At 44.6% G+C, this 19359-nt stretch overlaps 4 protein-coding genes across 5 annotated transcripts in view; 2 read left to right on the forward strand and 2 right to left on the reverse strand.

Annotated features, from left to right (window-relative positions):
- Positions 1 to 12543, reverse strand: part of LOC8033987 (argininosuccinate lyase) — a 43801-nt gene extending 31258 nt beyond the window's left edge. The window contains exons 1-2 of one of the 2 annotated variants that reach the window (XM_029967211.2): positions 12329 to 12543; positions 12136 to 12240 (exon numbers count right to left, since the gene is read on the reverse strand). In XM_029967211.2, the coding sequence (XP_029823071.2) occupies positions 12136 to 12240; positions 12329 to 12337 (114 nt within the window). In that variant the 5' untranslated portion in view covers positions 12338 to 12543. The remainder of the gene's footprint in view (positions 1 to 12135; positions 12241 to 12328) is intronic. The other variant, XM_029967212.2, reaches the window with a different exon arrangement.
- A 361-nt stretch (positions 12544 to 12904) lies between these two features.
- On the forward strand, positions 12905 to 13920 carry LOC8033986 (DNA repair protein RAD51 homolog 3). The gene has a single exon (XM_002407265.5). It carries the CDS (start codon positions 12905 to 12907, stop codon positions 13850 to 13852), a length of 948 nt encoding a protein of 315 aa, XP_002407309.3. The 3' UTR covers positions 13853 to 13920.
- A 1108-nt stretch (positions 13921 to 15028) lies between these two features.
- LOC8033985 lies at positions 15029 to 17146 on the reverse strand. The gene has a single exon (XM_040500501.2). It carries the CDS (start codon positions 16042 to 16044, stop codon positions 15076 to 15078), a length of 969 nt encoding a protein of 322 aa, XP_040356435.1. The 5' UTR covers positions 16045 to 17146; the 3' UTR covers positions 15029 to 15075.
- A 1257-nt stretch (positions 17147 to 18403) lies between these two features.
- Positions 18404 to 19359, forward strand: part of LOC8033989 (histone-lysine N-methyltransferase SETD1B) — a 42805-nt gene continuing 41849 nt past the window's right edge. Inside the window, exon 1 of the mRNA XM_029967233.4 lies at positions 18404 to 18540. Coding sequence (XP_029823093.3) covers positions 18406 to 18540 — 135 coding nt within the window. The 5' untranslated portion in view covers positions 18404 to 18405. The remainder of the gene's footprint in view (positions 18541 to 19359) is intronic.

Raw genomic sequence — 19359 nt, forward strand, 5'->3', positions numbered from 1 at the left:
CACGTCGACTACATCATAGTAATGCTAATCGCGCACTCGGTTATCTACGGCGAAATTTTTCTTTAGCCCCAACTAACTTGAAACTCATACTTTATAAAACTTTAGTGAGGTCAAAGCTTGAATATGCATCATCAATCTGGGACTCTCATATTAACTCCATTATTCGTCAAATAGAAGCCATTCAAAACCGTTCCGCGCGTTTCATCTTCTCAAATTACTTCCGAACTGCCAATGTCACTTCTATGAAATCTAATCTTAGCTTACCCGATCTTTCATTGCGTCGTAAACTATCTCGTCTTTGTCTCTTTCATAAGGTTTATCATTTCAATTCTCTACTCAGTGACTGTCTCTTTCTGCCACCGTCGTACAGGCTCTTCCCGCAGCGACCATCAGTTCAAGGTTGGCGTCCCAAGCAGTCGCACCAATTTGCACTTCCACTCGTTCATTCCCAAAACCTGCACAGACTGAAACCACCTCCCCGCCTCCATCGCTTCAATCACTGACACCGACCGTTTCAAAAGTGCCGTTTGCAACCATTTTTGTCATCCCCCTGCTGTGTTTATGTTCATGTTGTATTTTTTTTTTTGCTTCACAACTCTTTCTTGTAATGCTTCGGCCTTGAGAGTAAATAAATGAAATGAAATGAAATAGAGTACGCTGCTAGCACCTGTGAAGTTAGCTAGCCTATGTAACAAGGTAAACTCCAATTCGAACACAACAGGTGGACGAAGCCGCCTGAAGAAGCACAAAACCTGCTTCGTTGAGTGTGTGTAGAGGAGCTTGTTTATTCCGTCCCATTATCGTGTGGGCGTCACTATATATGTGGGTCAAACGGGCCGCTGCTTGAATGAACGGTTGAGGGAGCAACGATACAACGTAGATAGCGAAGTATCAGGGCATCTCGGTGTGCACTGCCGAGATTTTGGCTGCACTCCTCTCTTTGCTGACTGCGCTGAATTCAACAAAAACAAAAACAAAATCACACGAGAAATAATTGAGGCCCAAGAAATTAGTAGACCGAAGCTGCAGTGTGTCAGCGCAACCTCTGCCTCTTTGTCGGATAAAGAATTGCTGTTCCTCAGCCAGGAATGACGAGTCTGAAATGGCGCGATGAGTGATGTTACAATTTCAGCCTTTTAGCAATGATTATTTGTATATTTTTCTTAACTTGTTTTCGTCGGCACCGGTAGATAAATTGAGTGACAACCGAAATAAAGTTCAGTTGTAAGTAGCGCTGTGTCTGTGTCTTCCTTTCTGTCCGTTGTCCTGTTGCGCTTTTTAACCACACTCTAGAAAAAAGGGTGTCACTTTACACCCTTTAGTCCCATATAATACACCCCAAAACTTTAGTTCGACGTACAGCGCACTATAGTCCAAGAGACAGCCCCAAATTTTATGAGGGGCTTGATAACGGTACGATATAACTAGGGTTCGGAGTTTTCGGTTTAAACCGATAAAAACCGATAAAAGTACACCGAATTCAATTTCGGAAATTCGGTTTTAACCGAAAAAGGTCAGTTTTTAGGTTCGGCATTTTCGATTTAAATCGATAAAAACCGATAAAAGTACGTCGAATCCATTTTCTGAAAATCAGACGGTCACTTTAACCTTCCAGTCGTACCGCAGAGCCGTGGCGAAAAAGTGGAACGACGGTGTCTATCGAAACGTTTCCGAATGTATGGGATACACGGATGCCAACACGACGTTTTGGTTAATTGCGCGCATCATCGATCGGAACGCAAAGTCCGAAATGCCCCATGACTTCGCCATGTACGGGCGTGTTTTCAAACTCGTTGTAAGGAAGGCTGACTTGATGCAAGCTCTGCATGTTGTGTTGTGCTTTAAAACGTCGCACCGTGTCTCTTTTGGTGCTCACAATTGGTTGATTGGTCGATTTTGACTCAGGCAGCGCTTCATCATCTCAGCCTGCCAGTGTCCAGTGTTAGCGTTGAGAGGGCATTTTCGAAGATCAGGGTCATATTAACAGGAAAGAAAGAGTGTGGATCAACGAGGTGAACCTGGGAAAGTACATGCGTGTGTACTGTAGTAAGATCACGTAATCCTGGGAAACATAAGGTGAAGTTCCATGTTTTTTGAGCATAGGCTTCATATCTGATTTGTTTTTACTTCGGTTTTTTTTTATTGATTCTTTACAGTTGCACACATATGCGAAATAAAGTGTTCATTTCTTTTTCAATATATTTGTGCCGTTATTAATTGAGTGATAAAAAATATCAGAGCTACAAGGATCATCTGATCCGGTGTCCGTTGGTGTTTATTTTATATACACCGAAAAAAGCCGATAAATTTTGGTGGGCATAAATATACGCCGAAAAAAACCGAAAATTGAATTTTAAAATAAACACCGAAAAAAGTACGCCGAATTTTGAGAAAATAGAAACCGAAAACGCGGAACCCTAGATATAACTGGGGTTCGGAGTTTTCGGTTTAAACCGATAAAAACCGATAAAAGTATGCCGAATTCAATTTCCGAAAGTCGGTCTTAACCGAAAAAGGTGAGTTTTTAGGTTCGGTATTTTCGATGACCGATAAAAACCGATAAAAGTACGTCAAATCCATTTTTTAAAAACTCAGTTTTAAGCGGAAAAGGTCACTTTGACCTACCAGTCGTACCGCAGAGCCGTATAGGAAAAGTGAAACGACAGTGTCTATCGAAATGTGTCCGAATGTATGGGATACATGTCGATCGGAACGTGAAGTCCGAAATGCCCCATGACTTCGCCATGCACGAACGTGTTTTCAAACTCGTTGTAAGGAAGACTGACTTGATGCAGTGTTGTGCTTTAAAACGTCGCACCGTGTCTCTTTTGGCGGTCAAAATTGGTTGATTGGCCCATTTTGGCTCAGGCAGCGCCTCATATCTCCTCAGCCTGCCAGTGTACAGTGTTAGCTGTTGAGAGGGCATTCTCAGAGCTCAGGGTCATATTAAGTAAAGAAAGAGTGTGGATTAACGAGGAGAACCTGAGAAAGTACCAGCGTGTGAACTATAATAGGATCAGATAATCCTGATATACAGAAGGTGAAGCTTCATTATAATGCAATGAAATGCAAAGGTGCAAGCGAGCTGGACAAGAATGACGAAAATAATCCCTGGAGAAGGGGAACAAGACGGACAAAGGACAAACATAAATCTCCAAACACAGCTAGGTGACTGGCATGGGCTTCGTATCTGACTTGTTTGTACTTCGGTGTTTTTTTTATTGTCTTTTTGGGGGGGTTACACAGGAAAGGAAAAAAAAAAAATGAAGTGTCCACTTATTTTTCAATGTATCTGTGCCGTTATTTCTTTAGTGATCACAAATATCAGAGCTACAAGGATCATCTGATCCGGTGTCCGTTGATGTTTATTTTATATTCACAAAAAAAAAAAAAAAAAAAGCCGAAAATCTTTCGTGGGCATAAATATACGGCAAAAAAAAAAAAACGAAAATTGAATTTTAAAATAAAAAACGAAAAAAAGTACGCCGAATTTTGGAAAAAATAGAAATCGGAAACGCGGAGCCCTAGATAGAACTTATTAAATAGCTGAAGCACGTATCAAAGACCGCAAAAAGAAAATATTGAGGTTTTGCAGTAGGGCCAAGGAAACTCCGATTAATTCTTTTTTTTGTAGTTAGTAACACGTAAATGAATTATTTTAATTCAATCAATCAATCAATAAGTTGTACCGCACGGCTATCGAGCCTCTCGTGAAAGTTAGTACCGTCAGATCGACATTAGTGCGTTGTACGGTGAAGTGAAGTTTTGAGCTGTATTATATGGGACGAAGTGTGTAACAATACACCCCTTTTTTTAGAGTGCATTATGAATCACCAACTCGCCCAACACTCCACCCTCGTCAGGTTGAATTGATATTTTATTGCATTTACAAATTCTTGGATAATCTTGCATAATCGTTTTATTCTATAGTATCGTTGACAGGCACATCGCTCTATGTTTCTAGTGCGGACATTATCTAGCGATTAATTTCCGAAGCTCGTAATTACTATAGACAACCCCGTGGCTCAGCAAACTGCGTGCATTGTGATTTTATTTTTAAACAAATAAGTAAATAAATGAATTAATTTATCACGATGGTGATGCTACAATCGAACACCAATCCACACCTCGTTTACAGTTTCCTTAGGAAGAGTTAACTTTAGTCCAGTGGGCGAAAATATCAATCGTACTTGTAATTTACAGCACATTTACTGAAACATGTGCACCAGTAAAAAGAAATTACTCATTCAGCGGTGGTTCCTTTTTCAATGGCGTGCGTGTTTCAGTGTGAATCGTTATTGTGCGCTGTAAATTATAACTATACAAATAGCCACCTCGCCCAATCTTCCATTCCAAGGAATATCAATCGTATTAAGTTCTTCCGCTATCTCGATTGAGAAAATAAAGTGTGTTTCAAAAAACGTCTGTGTACGCACCACATTATCTTATTAATTGAATACACAAAATGCAGCCAGGAAAGTAAAACGTCTGTGTACGCACCACATTATCTTATTAATTGAATACACAAAATGCAGTCAGGAAAGTAAAACGTCTGTGTACGCACCACATTATCTTATTAATTGAATACACAAAATGCAGCCAGAAAAGTTCGTGTTGCTTGAGCAACATATCTTGACATTAGCTGTCAGTGGCGCAACGACCCGGAGAAGGGGAAAGTGGGGAAGGGGGGGGGGGAGGTAACCCCCCCCCCCCCCAACCCTTTCCAGAGCTTTTTTTTTTTTTTACTTGACGTTGAAGGTTGGTATGGTGAGAATAAAAGGTTAGGGTTAGGGCTGTTCATCGAATAAATATTTTAACCCGATTAATCGCCACCCTTAATTGATTAAATAATGGGCTAATCTGTTTCGTTTAAAAAAAGTTAAAAAAAAATCAAAATTACATATTTTGGTGAAAATGTCATAAACGGCGCAAAGTACAATTTCGGCTTTTAGATCAGCCTTGATATGTAGTCGAAAACAGTCAACAGACACCCGCACTCACAAATTATTAATTGAGCCACCTGGAGTCTGTGACGTGTACCACACTGTAGTGATTACTCGAACCCACGTCGTATACGGGGCAATCAGACACTTCCCACAGGAGTTTCGGCACCTCATGAATACGACCTGATTTGTTCTGCGATCTTGTTTAATCAAATAAACAAAGTTAATTGCTAAGGAGAAATATAACTACGTCATTTACTTCGGCTTTTCTAAAGCATTTCACAGCGTATCACACACACAACTGCTACTAAAATTGGAAATCTTACTTCACGACAAATCGTCAGTTGGATTCAAGAGTACCTTACCGATAGAAAACAATTTGTAAAAATCAACCGCCATTGAACTTCAATAAAAAGGGTTACTTCTAGAGTCCCACAGGAGTCGCTGATGACTATCCCACTCATTTTCGCTGAAGGCCTACACTAGTACGACCTTTATATAGTAAAGAAAGCTAATGCAACCGGATTTAGTTTTCGCCGGAGGGTATAGAGTCTAGACAGACAACTGTGACATAGTCTCACAGTTTTTTAATTTGTTTTTGCCCGGCAGGTAACAGCGCAATTGGACTTGGTTAGTCTCTTTATCGGACATAGCATTACACGATACCTTGCACATCGAAATTCTCGCATTTGCGCTTGGCATTTCCAAAGTGGCGCAATTTTACACCGAGTATGCACGCCATCTGGATGTTAGGTACAGCCTACTCGGCGGAGCAGACGACGCGCGGAGGGAGAGGGGAAGGGCATTTTTCTCTATCCGCTCTTTTTATGGGAAGAGCGGAGAGACCATTCTACACCCCCTAGAGAAAAAGGCCATTGCGCTCCGAGTGGTTACGTCACAATGTCGAAGGAAGGAAGGCCATGGCGCAACTAGGCAAGAAAAAATGCTATCGACGTGAAAAAAAATGTTTCTTGTCAAGCGGCGCGGTGGTGTTCGTGCGCGTTTATCCGACATTAATATACGTTTTCAAAGCGCAGTCTTGTTTTATTTATTATATATATATATATATATATATATATATATATATATATATATATATATATATCAGGGTGTCGAACCGGAACCGAACCAAACCAAAAACCGGAACCGAACCGGTATTTTTTCCGGAACTGAACCCGAACCGGAACTGAACCGGAAAAAAAATAACGGTTACCGGCTCATGTCAAAACGGTTCGGCCACGCGCTGTTGACAATGAATGTGCTATCAATGCCATTTGTTTTTTAAGTGCCGTCAACTGACACACACCTCGCTTACATATTTTTCTTCTCCACTCAGTCTTTATATAAGCGCTGCATCCATGAATCTTGACAAACGCTGCATCCATGAATCTTTACATATGAACCAGTATTGCGCTGGTCGCGGCTTGCACAGAAAAAAGAAAATTAAAAGGCTGTGCAAAAAAAAATAAAAAAAATCGCGTCACGGGATTTTATTTTTCTACAATCTCGTAAATCCTAAATGCTGCTGTGTGCTCATTTCATAACACGTTTCTAGAACGCGCGAGTTCTTGAAGCTTGCTTCCATCGGAATGAGAAAAGAAAAGGCTGTGGATTTTGATAATAGAGAGTTTTAGTAGATCGTTCCGATACCTCCGATAGCCCCGATAACGACACTATGCATGCACAATGGAGGCGGTGGCGGAGTATTGGGTATCGTTATCGGAGTCATGGGAACGATCTACTAAAACTCTCTAATAATGCATCCGGTTTCGTTTAGGCACTTAGAAGCTAACATATTTGTGAGACAGCGAACTCTTCTATTTTAATATTTATCCTATTACGTCCTTCTGGCGTTGCGTTCGGTGAAGTCTTTTTCATATTCCGTATCTAGTTTAATGAAAACTTCTTTAAGGGTCTAATTTGAGTTACCGAAGGCTAGTTCAAATAAAGAAAGCTGTATTTTCTCCCCACTGTTCCTTCAATTGCTTACACGCCGAGGTGGCGGGATAGTTAGCAAGTTCTACTTGTAAGTGGGTTTGTAAGGAGGTCGCGGATTTTACAGCTACTGCGTTGGACCCAATTAGATGAAGTCCGAATGCGTAAACGTCGGTGAGGTAACCTTTGAGTGCACATAAAGAAACCATTCCTGGTAGAAATCCCTGAGCCTTACACTACGATGTATCCCGTTTCGTATGTGCTGATTTCAGATGTTTTATTTGTAATTTATTTTGATGTTGCAATTTGTCATATATAATTTTCGAACCGGTTCCCGAACCGGTTCAGCGCCCCGAACCGGTTCGCGGATCGAATTAATCGAACCGGAACTGAACCGGAACAAAATATATTTACCTGAACCTGAACCGTAACCGAACCCGTATTTTTTTCGGTTCGACACACTGATATATATATATAATATAAACGTAACGTACAGCGCATTACCACGGTTGAAAGTACCAAATTTGTATTAATGAGTATCCCCGTAACCGCGGGAATGCATGCAGTCCCACAGCAGCCCGGACTTTCCGAATAAACCGGCCGATCGCGACATTTTCTTCCCTCACACGGGCTCTGATTATGGTAAATTTACGTTGTGTGTTAGCTGCTGACTGTCTAAAAAGGAACGCTGAGACTTTAAGAAGAAAAGGGAATTGAAAAAAAAAAAAAAAATCCAGTTATCACCGCAGGGAGCGCACGAGCAAGAGAGGGGTGGACAACGTTAAACCTTTCGTCGCCGCTGCTCACGTGTGTGATACTTTTGAGACTTGTTTCCCGTCGTTTTTTTGTCACCACCGCAGTCTCGGGTGTTTGTTTTTTTTTTTTTTTTTTGTTAGCTTGATATTACGGCATTTACGTGGATTCGTGAAACAAGTTCTGCTACGGTTTGAGTGACATGTGTGACGACTAGCCAACGATGACTCTGGTCAATTATCGATAGATCGTAGACCTCTCCTTGGACAGAGATATACTTCTGGAGTCCGTATTCAAATGTTTTCGTCACGGATATTGTGGGACGTATGGATACGATCGACAGGTGAGAAACAACTTATTTACGGGCTTTCTTGATCATCTAGGACGCAAGTAAAGTGCTACAACCGTTTTTTTTTTTCTTTTTTAAATCGCGTGATAGGATGCAATTTGGTTCTTTGTCGTTATCCGTGTGCAGTTGCGTCGACATTTGTAAATATGCGTGGTAATGTAGTTTTCACTGGAAGGTGAAAAGCAAGTTTGTGTGATTATAGAAAGTGCGTTGTTTGTGGTTGTGGTTATTTAGACTAATGTTATTTTATTGCATTTACCGCGTTTATACTAGAATCTTCACTGTACAGTGGCGTACCAACTTTTTTTTGAGTGGGGGGGCAAACCAGACCCCCTCCTCTCCCCAGGGGCGGGGGGGGGGGGGGGGGGGGGCGGTGCCCTTGGTATCCCTTGGGCGCCGCCGGCCAGTGTTTGCCCTGCCCAGTGGCGGCTGATTCAAGGGCTGGGGGGGGGGGGGGGGCAAAACACATGCCTTGCCCCCCCCCCCCCCCCCTCACTCTGAGAACAGGGGGGGGGGGGCAAGCGGCCCTTTTGCCCCCCCCCCCCCCCCCGGGTTGATACGCCCATGTCACTGTATTAAGGTAATAGTATTATGATATACAAAATAAGTTATATTTTGTTCTAAGGCAGCTCGAGCCCACAGGGAGAAGTAAATTAGTTGACTAAGTAGTAAGTGTAGTACCTCTGCCACACGGAAAAGTTAAAATATTTTTATTCAGTGATATGGGATTTAATCAGCTCGCGGTCTTGAGTGAAGCTGATTGTCGACCCCATAATGTCATTCGATCGAAATTGCATTACTTTTGCCATGTGGCCGTAATATGATGCAAGAATTCAGTGACTGCACGCCATAACATCGCTTACATGATCGTAAGTGACACCTAGCTGTCTAGCCGTGTCCGCGTTGGCTACGTCTACCTGATTTTTAACTGCGATCTGTTTTGCTGTGTCCAATCACTGCGTGTCTCGCCATTTTGTCGAAGTATTTCTGTACAGAAGATGTATTCCTTCAGCAATAATTGCGGGACTCAATGTTTTCGAGTTAAAACAATCACATTTTTCTTTAGATGTCTTATACGCATACCTCGTGCCATTTTGTACCGAATATTTAGGGGTGTAATATTTTGCCCCTGTAATAAAATGTTTTCTAGACCCGTTGCTATGTGCAGCTTTCATTTTAGCTTATAAGACACGCGTATGTGACTAAAAGCGCGTTACGACGGTCGATCCACGCACGTTGCCTTCGCTTCAACGCGCGCCCCCGATGGCCTTCCTTTGCGACGTCACGAGAAGAGCGCTACGGCCTTCTTCTCTAGAAGGTGTACTCCGAAATGAGAACACAAAATGACCAGTTTGAACTAAACAAAGTGCTGTTATAGAACACGCATGTCGCTAAAATAGAAAGTCTGACGACAAGATTAATTTTTAATCAAATTCGCTGCACAGACTCTTCATTACAATTATGTAAATTAGCCGATCTCTCATCACTTGACAAAAGGGCTAAGATTGCGAGACTTGAATTTTGTTTCAAATTATCAATGACCAAACCCTCATAAAAAATAAAACCAACTACTATCTCAGTCAGCACTCATCTAGAGTCACAAGAACCACGGCAGGCTATCGAAGTAATAACAATATATTTAAATACAAATTTTTCATGAGGGTTGTGTCTGAATGGAATCGTTTGAATTCAATTATTTTTACTCTATAATTTGTGAGATTTACTGTGTGTTCTTCAACTGCACCACCAACTGATATTCAAACCTTCGTAACAACCCTACTCAAGTTCCAAACAAAACTGGTAATATTACTAAAAAAAATGCGTCTGGCTTGTATACGGCATCGGCAAGCCGAACTTCGTACAAATCGTCGTTATAAAAACCGGTGGCTACAACTGGTGGAAATGGTCGCTTTTTTTTTTTTAACTCTTCACTGTTTACGTTTGCAGAGGGGAGAGGGAAAGATATATATTAAAGCAAACATGAAAAAAAAAAATAGGCTGAAAACAGGCTGAAGTGTGCAGTCAATCGACCTATGGAATAGGCTTCCCGACGTGATTATTTATTTCTCTCAGTAATTTGGCCGATTTTGAAAAGGCTTTAGGGGTGTTATACGAAATGTAATAACGATTATACATGTTTACCGTGCTATCTGTATGCTTTCGAGATGTTAAAGGGGCCCTGCAATGACTTTTTGACTGGTTTTTAATTTGCACTGAACCTGAGCGTACTGAACGTAGTAACTTAATCCAACTTTTCTTTTCTCAAATTTCGCTTTATTTTAAAAGTTATAGGCAAATTAGAATTACAAAAACAAGCAAAAAATAACCTCCTTCATGACGTCGTAGGTCCTGGCTTGAGTGGCCTTGAACTAGAGGAGGAGTAGTGAGCTCATCGAGCGCACACGGCTGCCGCACTCCGTGTCGACGGCTCGAGAGGGCGCCACTAAAGCACGTGTTGGATAGGCTGCAAGGTAGGCTGTATGAAGCGGGCGGCCAGGGCAGCTCGTATTGCATTTGCAGCGCGACTAAACACTAATTCGGCATAACATTTCATTGGCCACAAACGACAGCAAACACGGGGTAAAGATCAGTTCAGAACGGGAGCCACTTCGCGCTGACGCACCGCCAAATGGCCGAATCGCCAACAGGGCCCGCGCCGAAGGCCTTCGGAACGCTCGGAACCGGTCGATTTTTTGAGCCGGTATACGACCACAGCGCCGCCGCGTACATCCGGGACCTTTCTACGCTCCTCGTTTGTCGTAGCCTCATCCCACTAGCCTTTTCTAGTATGCGCCGTTTTTTTCCGCCGCTTGGTGGCGGGTATGTCGACGGGTCATTTCTCGTTTCCGTACTTTCTAAACTGCATTTGTTTCTTTTCTGATCTAAAATAGTGAACAAAAACTACTTTTATACATAATTGAAACGGTTCGCGACACTTATATTTTGTATCTCGACTAAAAAAAAGCTCTTAGCGGCTTTGACCAGTGGCAAGCCCAGGACCAAAGGCGTCACATTTTGCGCGCTTTCGGTACCGCGGGTTGCCCTCGTCGGTGGAGGAGGTTTCCGCGTCGTCCGGTTAAAATATGACGCACTGATATTTAGTTACTCTCTCCGTGCCCGCTGGCTTGCCCCAACCCCAAGAGACGTGGAAACCGCAAAAAAGGTAGACACTTAAATATGATTGCAGGGCCCCGTTAAGATTTTCAGAAAAATATATCGTTGACCTTTTTTTTTTTTTTTGGGTGGGGGGGGGGGGTTATTTTTTTTATCGGTTCGATGTTTTTTATGTAAATTGGTTAAGTTATAAGCAATTTACACAAGAACACCGAATCTGTCAAGAAAAAAAAAAGTAAACCCCCCCCAAAAAAAATGTCCCCGAATTCGCGAACAAGAAATAAAATCCATAAATAGAGAACCCTTCATATAATGCATAAAATGCAGTGTTTAAGAAGTGATCATCTTCATTTGTTTCGAATACTATGTAAGTCTTATATAATATCGATCACGTGGCATCAACACACATAGGGCGTCTGAAGTCACTTGGCTCGATCTAAAATGGGCCGTACAAATCAACGCCTGCACGAATCAATCTGAACTTTTCGTCGAAGGTGTATTTCACAAATCCGTTTTTCACTGTAAAATTTAAAAAAAAAATCCCTCCTCCAGAAAAAAAAATAAATAGGCAAAAAAAAAAATTGTTTTTTGAAGACCGATGCCTTTGCTGCGCTTCCATAGTGCTTAAGCCTTTCCCTTCTTGTACTTTGCCTCAGGTAAGTGCGCTCTTTGCAAATTTTATGGAAACAATGCACCACCTGGGGAAACGCTGCACAAAATCGTAGCGCGATAGGTTAAGAAACCGATTTTCGCGGTCGATTTAAAGAGCCTGGCCGCTATTTGAGCCACCCTGTATGAGTGCAAACAGGGTCTTTGTCATTGGTTCGAACACAATAACTTTTTTTGCGTTTTATTTATTGTTCCAGGATATATATCCCGTCATGTAGACTCGGCTGCTTTTTACGAAATTGTTCAGCTTCGTAACGTCATGATAGTTCTTTTACGCACGACTAATTTTGTTTACTTTTACGAATGAGACACCCTACATCTTTAGGGTCCCTGTTATACGGGTTAAAACAAATACCGATAATACAGTAATACCTCGATGTCTTCTTTCCACAGCCTTTGATCAAATTCAATCGAGTTGTTGAATTTCGCCATCACCTCGCTTGTGTCTCCGGTGAATCGGCCTCCCCACAGTTTTTCCTAAAACAAGACCGAAGCAAGTGTCGCGTTAAATAGGAACGCCCATCTTGGAAATTAAGTTTCTACTAGCCGAAATATGCCGACTTACCGATTCCATGCTGAGAGAATTGTAACGAAGAGAGCAAAATAGGAGAGTTGAATGCGAGTGCCTCCGAACGCCTAGCGATTTAATCTCTCTGTGCCCCGATTGTGCGTGCCTCTTTATCTAAGGCCAAGTTGCGGCGGCGATATTAGAAGATAGATAATGGCTGCGGAGCTAAATGTGTCAGCACAGTGGCTGCCAGTTTGCCTTCGAGCTCTGAAGGCGGGGATAACAGACGACGGAAGTTACGAAACGAAACCGGAAACGTTAACTTTAGTCAGGTCAATAACGTCTTTTTTGGGGTGTTCACAGTTTGCTATTAGCGTAAATATATTATATCAGTTTTTTAGCAACAATTAAACCAACTTTAAACGTTTCATTTATAAAAAACAACAAAATTATTTTTGACGTTACTTTACATTTACTCTACTTCGTAATACAACGAACAGACGAACTGCACCAACCACACTGTGGCACGAATGTCGGACATTTGTTGTGATGGCAGGATCAGCGGTATGGATGTGAAAAACATTTCAAGCATGCAATATTTGCGGCCCCCACGACAGCGTCAATGGCACTACGATGTCTAAAAACGACTTCTGCTCCCTGCTCCTACCAAGCCGGGTCCGCGCGAAGCTTCGAGAGCACGGCATTCACGACGACAACGACGTCGGGGCCGCCGGCCCGTCTTTCCGGGCGGAAGCCGACATGGTGATGGCACGGCGGCGTGCCCTCCCGACGTTCGCCTTCAAAACCGCGTCGGAACTGCTCCAACACAGCCGAACTCTGGAGCCTATTCCGACCTGGATTCCCAGCATCGACGCTGCACTGGACGGCGGCATAGCTCGTCGCAAGATAACGGAGGTCACCGGCTTTCCGGGCAGCGGAAAGACCCAATTCTGCCTCCAAGTGGCGGCGTCCAATCATTTCACGGGCAACTCGACCGTTTACATCGATTGCAAAGGAGGATTCACCAGGACGCGTTTCGAACAGATCTTCGACGGCATCGCGAGCAAACAGCGTTCGCGACGTCGAGAAGCCGGCGTGTGCGCAACGCCGAACTTCTGCTTCAGGCCGTGCTCTTCTTGGGAAGAACTATCGGCCCTTCTAAGCTTTTTACTGCTTTTACCCCAACAATCACTCGCCGCGAATGACGACCACCCGATCACTCTCGTGATCGTCGACGGCTTCGACTTTCATCTGCGCCATGGGGTGGACGATCTGCCGTTGAGGAGAAAGATCGTCGGGTGCCTGACTCGGAAACTCGTCGACGTCGCTACGAAACTGGACGTCGCTGTGCTGCTCACCAATCATCTGTCCATGAAACCCACGAGTGCTGGGTCTGGGACGCTGAAGCCAGCGCCCGCGTTGGGGCAGACCTTTGGGCAAGACTGCTCCTACCGAGTGACGTTCGGTTTTAAAGGGCACGTCCGCGAGGCAACATTCTTCAAGGCACCCAGTTTTGGCCACGTTGTTGTGAGTTTCGAGATTGGCCCCGACGGTATCGTTGAGGCTTTGCCGGACTTGTGAATACCTGTTCGTTTCCGACGTCATTTGTATTTTTTATTTATTTATTAATAGGAAGTTTTGTTACGACACGAGTGGTCTAATATCGGGGCAGCACACAGTACGTTTCAAACATACTGTGCGCTGTCCCCTTGCAAACGCCTGTTTTCTAACTTTGTCCTCTGTCGTCATCACGTTCAACTTCCCTCAACTCTATCTGCAAGTTTTTTTGTTTTTTTTTTTATATGCACACGTGAAGGTTGAATAAGATTGGTAAGGCCAATTTTTAAACATTTCAGTAGAACGGTCATCGAGTTTACACATGATTATGGAAAAAACTCATTGTGTGTGAGCACAAAGTTTTGACAGGAATTTAATGTCATGGGAAAGCTCCTGACTTCTTACAAAGAAATATGTTCTAAGTAACGTGAATATGAATTGAAAACAATAATAGAACCTGGTGGTGACTGCCGTGGACACAGTATCTGGAACACCTTTTATTGGGATGTCATTATTTGCTAGGAATGTAGTGCACACTTTAGCAACATACCATAGACAGGAAAAACATAGTCCCTCTTCACACTATACCTTGGCTGCTCTCGTCATCTGACCCTCCCCTTTTCTTAAAACCTTTTTTTTGGGCACTTCAAAATATTCCACGACATTGATCAGTAATATTTGCAATTCTTCCTACTGAAATCTGTTTGCTTTAACTTGAGGATACTTTCTTGACTGAAAATGCACCAAAGGTTAAGCAGTAATGTTTAATCAAGTCCAAAGTATGTTTTGACCAAATTCAATTAAGACAGAGAGCTCTATTAAAATATTGACCTTTCTAAACTAAATTATAATGAAAATTACATCCTACGAGCTGCGGCAATCAACTAGTAGAGTGCTTCGAGACCATTTTCTTCTGCCTGCAGCAACAAACATACACATATCACAAGAAACATGCCAAGCTTTCAGCTAAACAATGCTAAAGAAAAAAAAAAGTTTCTTAACGGCTGTTTTCTTTTGTTTTTTTAAAGAAAATGGACCATCTCTTTTGATCACTTGTCACTCATCGACGCAAACTGCCTATCAAGAAACGGACCAAGTTGGCGATGCAATGCCTCGTCATATTTGAACTACCGGTTTAACGGCACGAATGATATGGCTCACCCAAAAAGGTGCTGTACATATAAATACGCAAAAAAAAACAAAAAAACTATTTGATTAGTAGATGAATTCGCGTCGATGACCGGATTTCAAAATTCTTGGCTCGACTGGGATATTCTCTGATCGACGATCCAGTCCACCTCCGAACCGAGGATCCACTGTTCGGGTAACTGGGCATCGTACAGCGGTGGCGATTTCTTGGGACTGTCAGAGCCCGGCGACTGCGCTGTCCCCAGCATGGGATCCTGAATAATCACGGCCGATTCGGCGTCAGCCGACGGAACGACCTGAAGCGCTTCCAGCAGCTCGTATTCCGACGAAGAATAATCGTCGTCTCCAAAACTGCCGGGCACGACCTGAGGGGCGACGTTCCAAGGAGGCAGCGACAGCACAACCCCGTCTTCGTAAAAACTGTCCAAATTATCCACGCGACGGGACGAAGTGGAGCTCGCTCCTCCAAATCTGTCCGACGAACCAACATCCCCGCAACGGCGGGAGCCTCTCGGAGCGTTGGTGATGTCGCCCAGTGGAGCTCGGGCGACGTTGGCGGCGCGTACGATGACGTTCGGTCCCCTGACGCCAGTAAACGTCGTTGGGGGATCTTCGGGTACGAGGTCTTCTAAGGAGAGGACCACCTCTTCCGAGCGCTCGCTGCGTCTTCGGCATCTCCTTCGTCGACGCGCCGGCGGTAGCAGGTTTGTGGAGTTGAGAAACTCGTCACGAAACTCTTCGATCGTTCGTGGCAGTCGACTGCTGTCGCTACTGTGGTTTCCGTCTTTAAGGAGATCGGATAGCACGCCTTCGAGGTATAGGAGGTGCTCGGTGGCAGCCCTGAGTAGGGCGCTGCGGCCTCCGCGACGTCGGTGGAATTGAGCCGGTGGAGGAATGAGAGGCCGGAGAGCTTCGAAACAGCTGGCCATCTCGGAGCGCCAGCGCGCGTCGGCGGTTCGGCGGCGTTGTCCGTCGTCGCTGGCTTCCGTCGGCTGTCTGCTGTTGCGACGTCGGTGAGAGTAACCGGGGAGGCCGATCCTGTCAAGATGCCTTCCTCTAAAACTCATTCCCAGAGCCTTTAAATCCGTGCAGTTGAAAACGGTTTGCGCGAGAAGTCGTCGTTATTTGAATTCGAGTGTCGTTACCCGTTGCGCGTGATCGTCTGCTAAGCTGCTATATGTTACTGAAGTAACGAAAAACAAAACAACAACAATGAAAGTGTGATGGAATATACCTGATAAAAAGTGCCGTTCGAACGCTAAGTTAGAGTGTATTTCGTTTTATAAAATAAAAATGAATACATGTTCTTCTTAATTGAGGTGCCTTGTTATCTTCGAATGAAAAAACATAAACACGTCTCACACGTTGCGCCATCTGTCGCGTACCTTGTACTCGTACTGCTCGTACTTTTCATATTTCACCCGTTCACCAGCCGCTCACATTTCATTGATCACGTTAATCATCACGAAGGAATCACGAATATCTGCAAGGTCATTGCCGTACTTGCTTGCCATCGGCAAGCAAGTATGTACATTCGACTCGTCCTTTGTTTTTCACGTCCAATCTTTGGTAGACAGTGTTGGTCTACCAGCAGTATCTCTATCTCTTTCTGATATCTTTGTTTTTCACGTTATTTCGTCTCCCAAGTTCAAGCTGGCCCTATCCTAATTATCCTTTCGTAGACGTTTTTCATCATGTTCTGAGATATTCCATTCATTCATCTCTTCAGACTGCCGAGGTGCAACGAGGGTCCCTATCATTTCATCGAAACTCGTTTCGTGAACTTTTCATGGACACATGCTTTGTCGACACTCGTTACGCGAATCGCACGCTGTAGGCCGGAACATTTCGTCACGCGTGCATCACGGGCGCGCGTTAACCCCACCCCCGCCTGCGCCAGTCTAGAGCGGCTCATTACCAAAATGTTAAATTGTTAACCAACCTGACCGAACCGTACACGCCGCTTCGCGGCGACAATCTCCTGCAGCTTATTACAGAAAAAACGCTAATCTGAGCTGTCGATGAAACATCGCGTGTCGATGAAACGTCGTTCGATGAACCGACTGCCACCGGTGTTTAAGCAGTGGTAGGTTGCAAGCATCTTGTCAGATTGATTGCTTTGATATGCACAGACGTTGATATGTAACTCAGCTACATCAAGCCATACTCGACCATGTGACGACACGTGACCGGAGAACCAGCACGCCAGCCAGCCAGCCAGCGCCTGCACGCAGTAACCTTAACCTCGACACCGGTGCTCTCACCGAGAAAGGTCGACCGGTCGGCGTCCAAAGAAAAGAAGTGACATCATTGGAAGAAGTATCCACGGGAACATGTTTGCTCGGGATTCTGTTCGAAAGTGGTCCACCAGCTGTTCTTTAAACTCACGGCTTCAGATAGCGTCCGTCGTACTACGGATATCCCACAATGGTAGTGTCTCGCCTACTGCGCACCGTGCCACCAGTAGGGAACTAGCTCACTTCTCAGAAGTCACTTTGGCCAAATTTCTCCTTTCAAGAAACTCCGCGCTTCGAGCGGCTCCGACTCTAACCCTATTCATACCTAAAACTTTTATTACAGTAAACGACGATAGAATGAAGCGGGATTTGATGCCACGAGCGCTCTGCCGTTCTTGCCCTCGCTCTGGCCCAGGCGACCCCCACCGACGCGCACTTAGGTAAAAAGAAATGAAGTAATTGTCTTACTGACTGCTTTGGTCTGTTATAAAACTATCAAGAAGAATAGCAAGTTTCGCAGAATACAAATCTTTTTCCCGACGTGTCCTTTTTAGATTCCGACTTCCCCTACGCTACTACGTTGGATGCCTGGCATTGTCCAGTTCCCAGATTCGAGCAGTAGTGCCGCATTCGAATACGTAAGTTGTAGCGGTGTTCCCTTTCCTCCTGAATGCCAACGATTGTGTACTGTTTTAAAATAAAACAAGTATGGTTTATAATTTTCGATAAAGTGCATTACATAACTGAAAACTAAACAGAAACGAATACGAAACCCTGGCTACCGGAAAGAAGCCAGAACTGTTTGATAATGCCACTGTGATGGAGTCTGGGGCGAACAGAAGTGTAGTGTAGAGCAGTTGGGCAGTAAACATCTTTGCGTAATTAATGTGAGATTCTCAGCGCATTCGCGTCAAGAGTGACCAAGCTGTGTAATGGGTAGGGCATCGTGATTGTCGCATCCAGCGAGATCGCGGCGCAGCTTTACGTGCATGCCGAGGGCGACGAAAGCTTTCAGGTAGAATCTCACCCCCATCATACGTTCGTCAAAACAACACAATGCCGATCTCGCAGTTGGGGAGAAATCTTGCCCGTTAAATCGACACCTGCAGAATGAACTCTTGCGTGTGCGTCGTATTGGACTCTCGTTTGCGTCATACTCAAAACAACCCTTTTTCTTCGCTTTTTGCAGCAATGAATGGCGTTCGACCCGTTCATCACGACGCCAGCCATGGGGAGAAGAAGAAAAGGAATTACAAGCTGCTGGTGGACCCAGCGATGAAAAAAGGAGCCGTCAAGGTCTACAGATACGATGGAGTCGTTCCAGGGGTACGAACCCGATGCCCCGGTCGAGCACCCTGCTTTTCAGGACGGCGAGCGCGCTCGCGGTCGAGCTGTTGTCAGCCGTGCTCAACTGCACCGTTCACGTTTTGGAGTCGATGGCAGCATTCGCACTCTGTAGCTGCGAACGTTGTGTTTCCAAGCACTGGGTAGACGCCCCGACGTCTTTGACCGGAGACGAACGCGTTTGGGTGACCAACGGTACGCGGCACTCTGCGCCGTTGCAGTGAGCCAAAGGTCTGAAGCGGCTCGACTGAGCCGGTTAGCACGGCACCGGCGTACGCGGCGGACTGTCACCGTGTTGCGATAAGAGTGCCTGCCATTCGACTTGGCAACGCGGAGTCCGATGTGTTCACCGTGTGTCCAGGTGTTGCGCGGCTGCGCTTTTTGTGGTCAGAGTTTGCATCCGGACAGTGGCGAGCTGTTTTGTTTGCGCTGAGATGCTGGGAAACTGGTTCTCTTAGCATCGTTTCAGCCGCGGGCCTCCGTTTAGTAATCGCGTTTTAGCAGGCGCAGAGATTTGTCGGGTTTCACGTCGACAGCTGTGGGGCGAACGTCCTCGGAACAGTGCGTGAGGAAATGCGTAAGAGGACACGGGTGACACGACGTGTGTGGCAATGTGCATACCTTAATTGCCAAGGTGTGAAGATGGTTGCACTCATATTTAACACACGATTTCTATGTGCTGCTCAATATGCCGTCTTTGGCCGTCTCGTTCTCATTTGGTGAACCTCGCTTCGTTGTAGGGTGTTTTCTCCGAGATGATCATGCTGAAACTGCAAGCTTGGATGTAAAGTAAAAACACTT

This window comes from Ixodes scapularis, unplaced genomic scaffold (assembly GCF_016920785.2).
Source record: "Ixodes scapularis isolate PalLabHiFi unplaced genomic scaffold, ASM1692078v2 PGA_scaffold1__304_contigs__length_218370807, whole genome shotgun sequence".
Taxonomy (NCBI): Eukaryota; Metazoa; Arthropoda; class Arachnida; order Ixodida; family Ixodidae; genus Ixodes; species Ixodes scapularis.

What these genes read in the sequence shown, in the direction of transcription:
- LOC8033986 (XM_002407265.5), top strand. Translation starts at nt 12,905, where the DNA reads ATGTCTAAAAACGACTTCTGCTCCCTGCTCCTACCAAGCCGGGTCCGC.
- LOC8033985 (XM_040500501.2), bottom strand. Translation starts at nt 16,044, where the DNA reads ATGAGTTTTAGAGGAAGGCATCTTGACAGGATCGGCCTCCCCGGTTAC.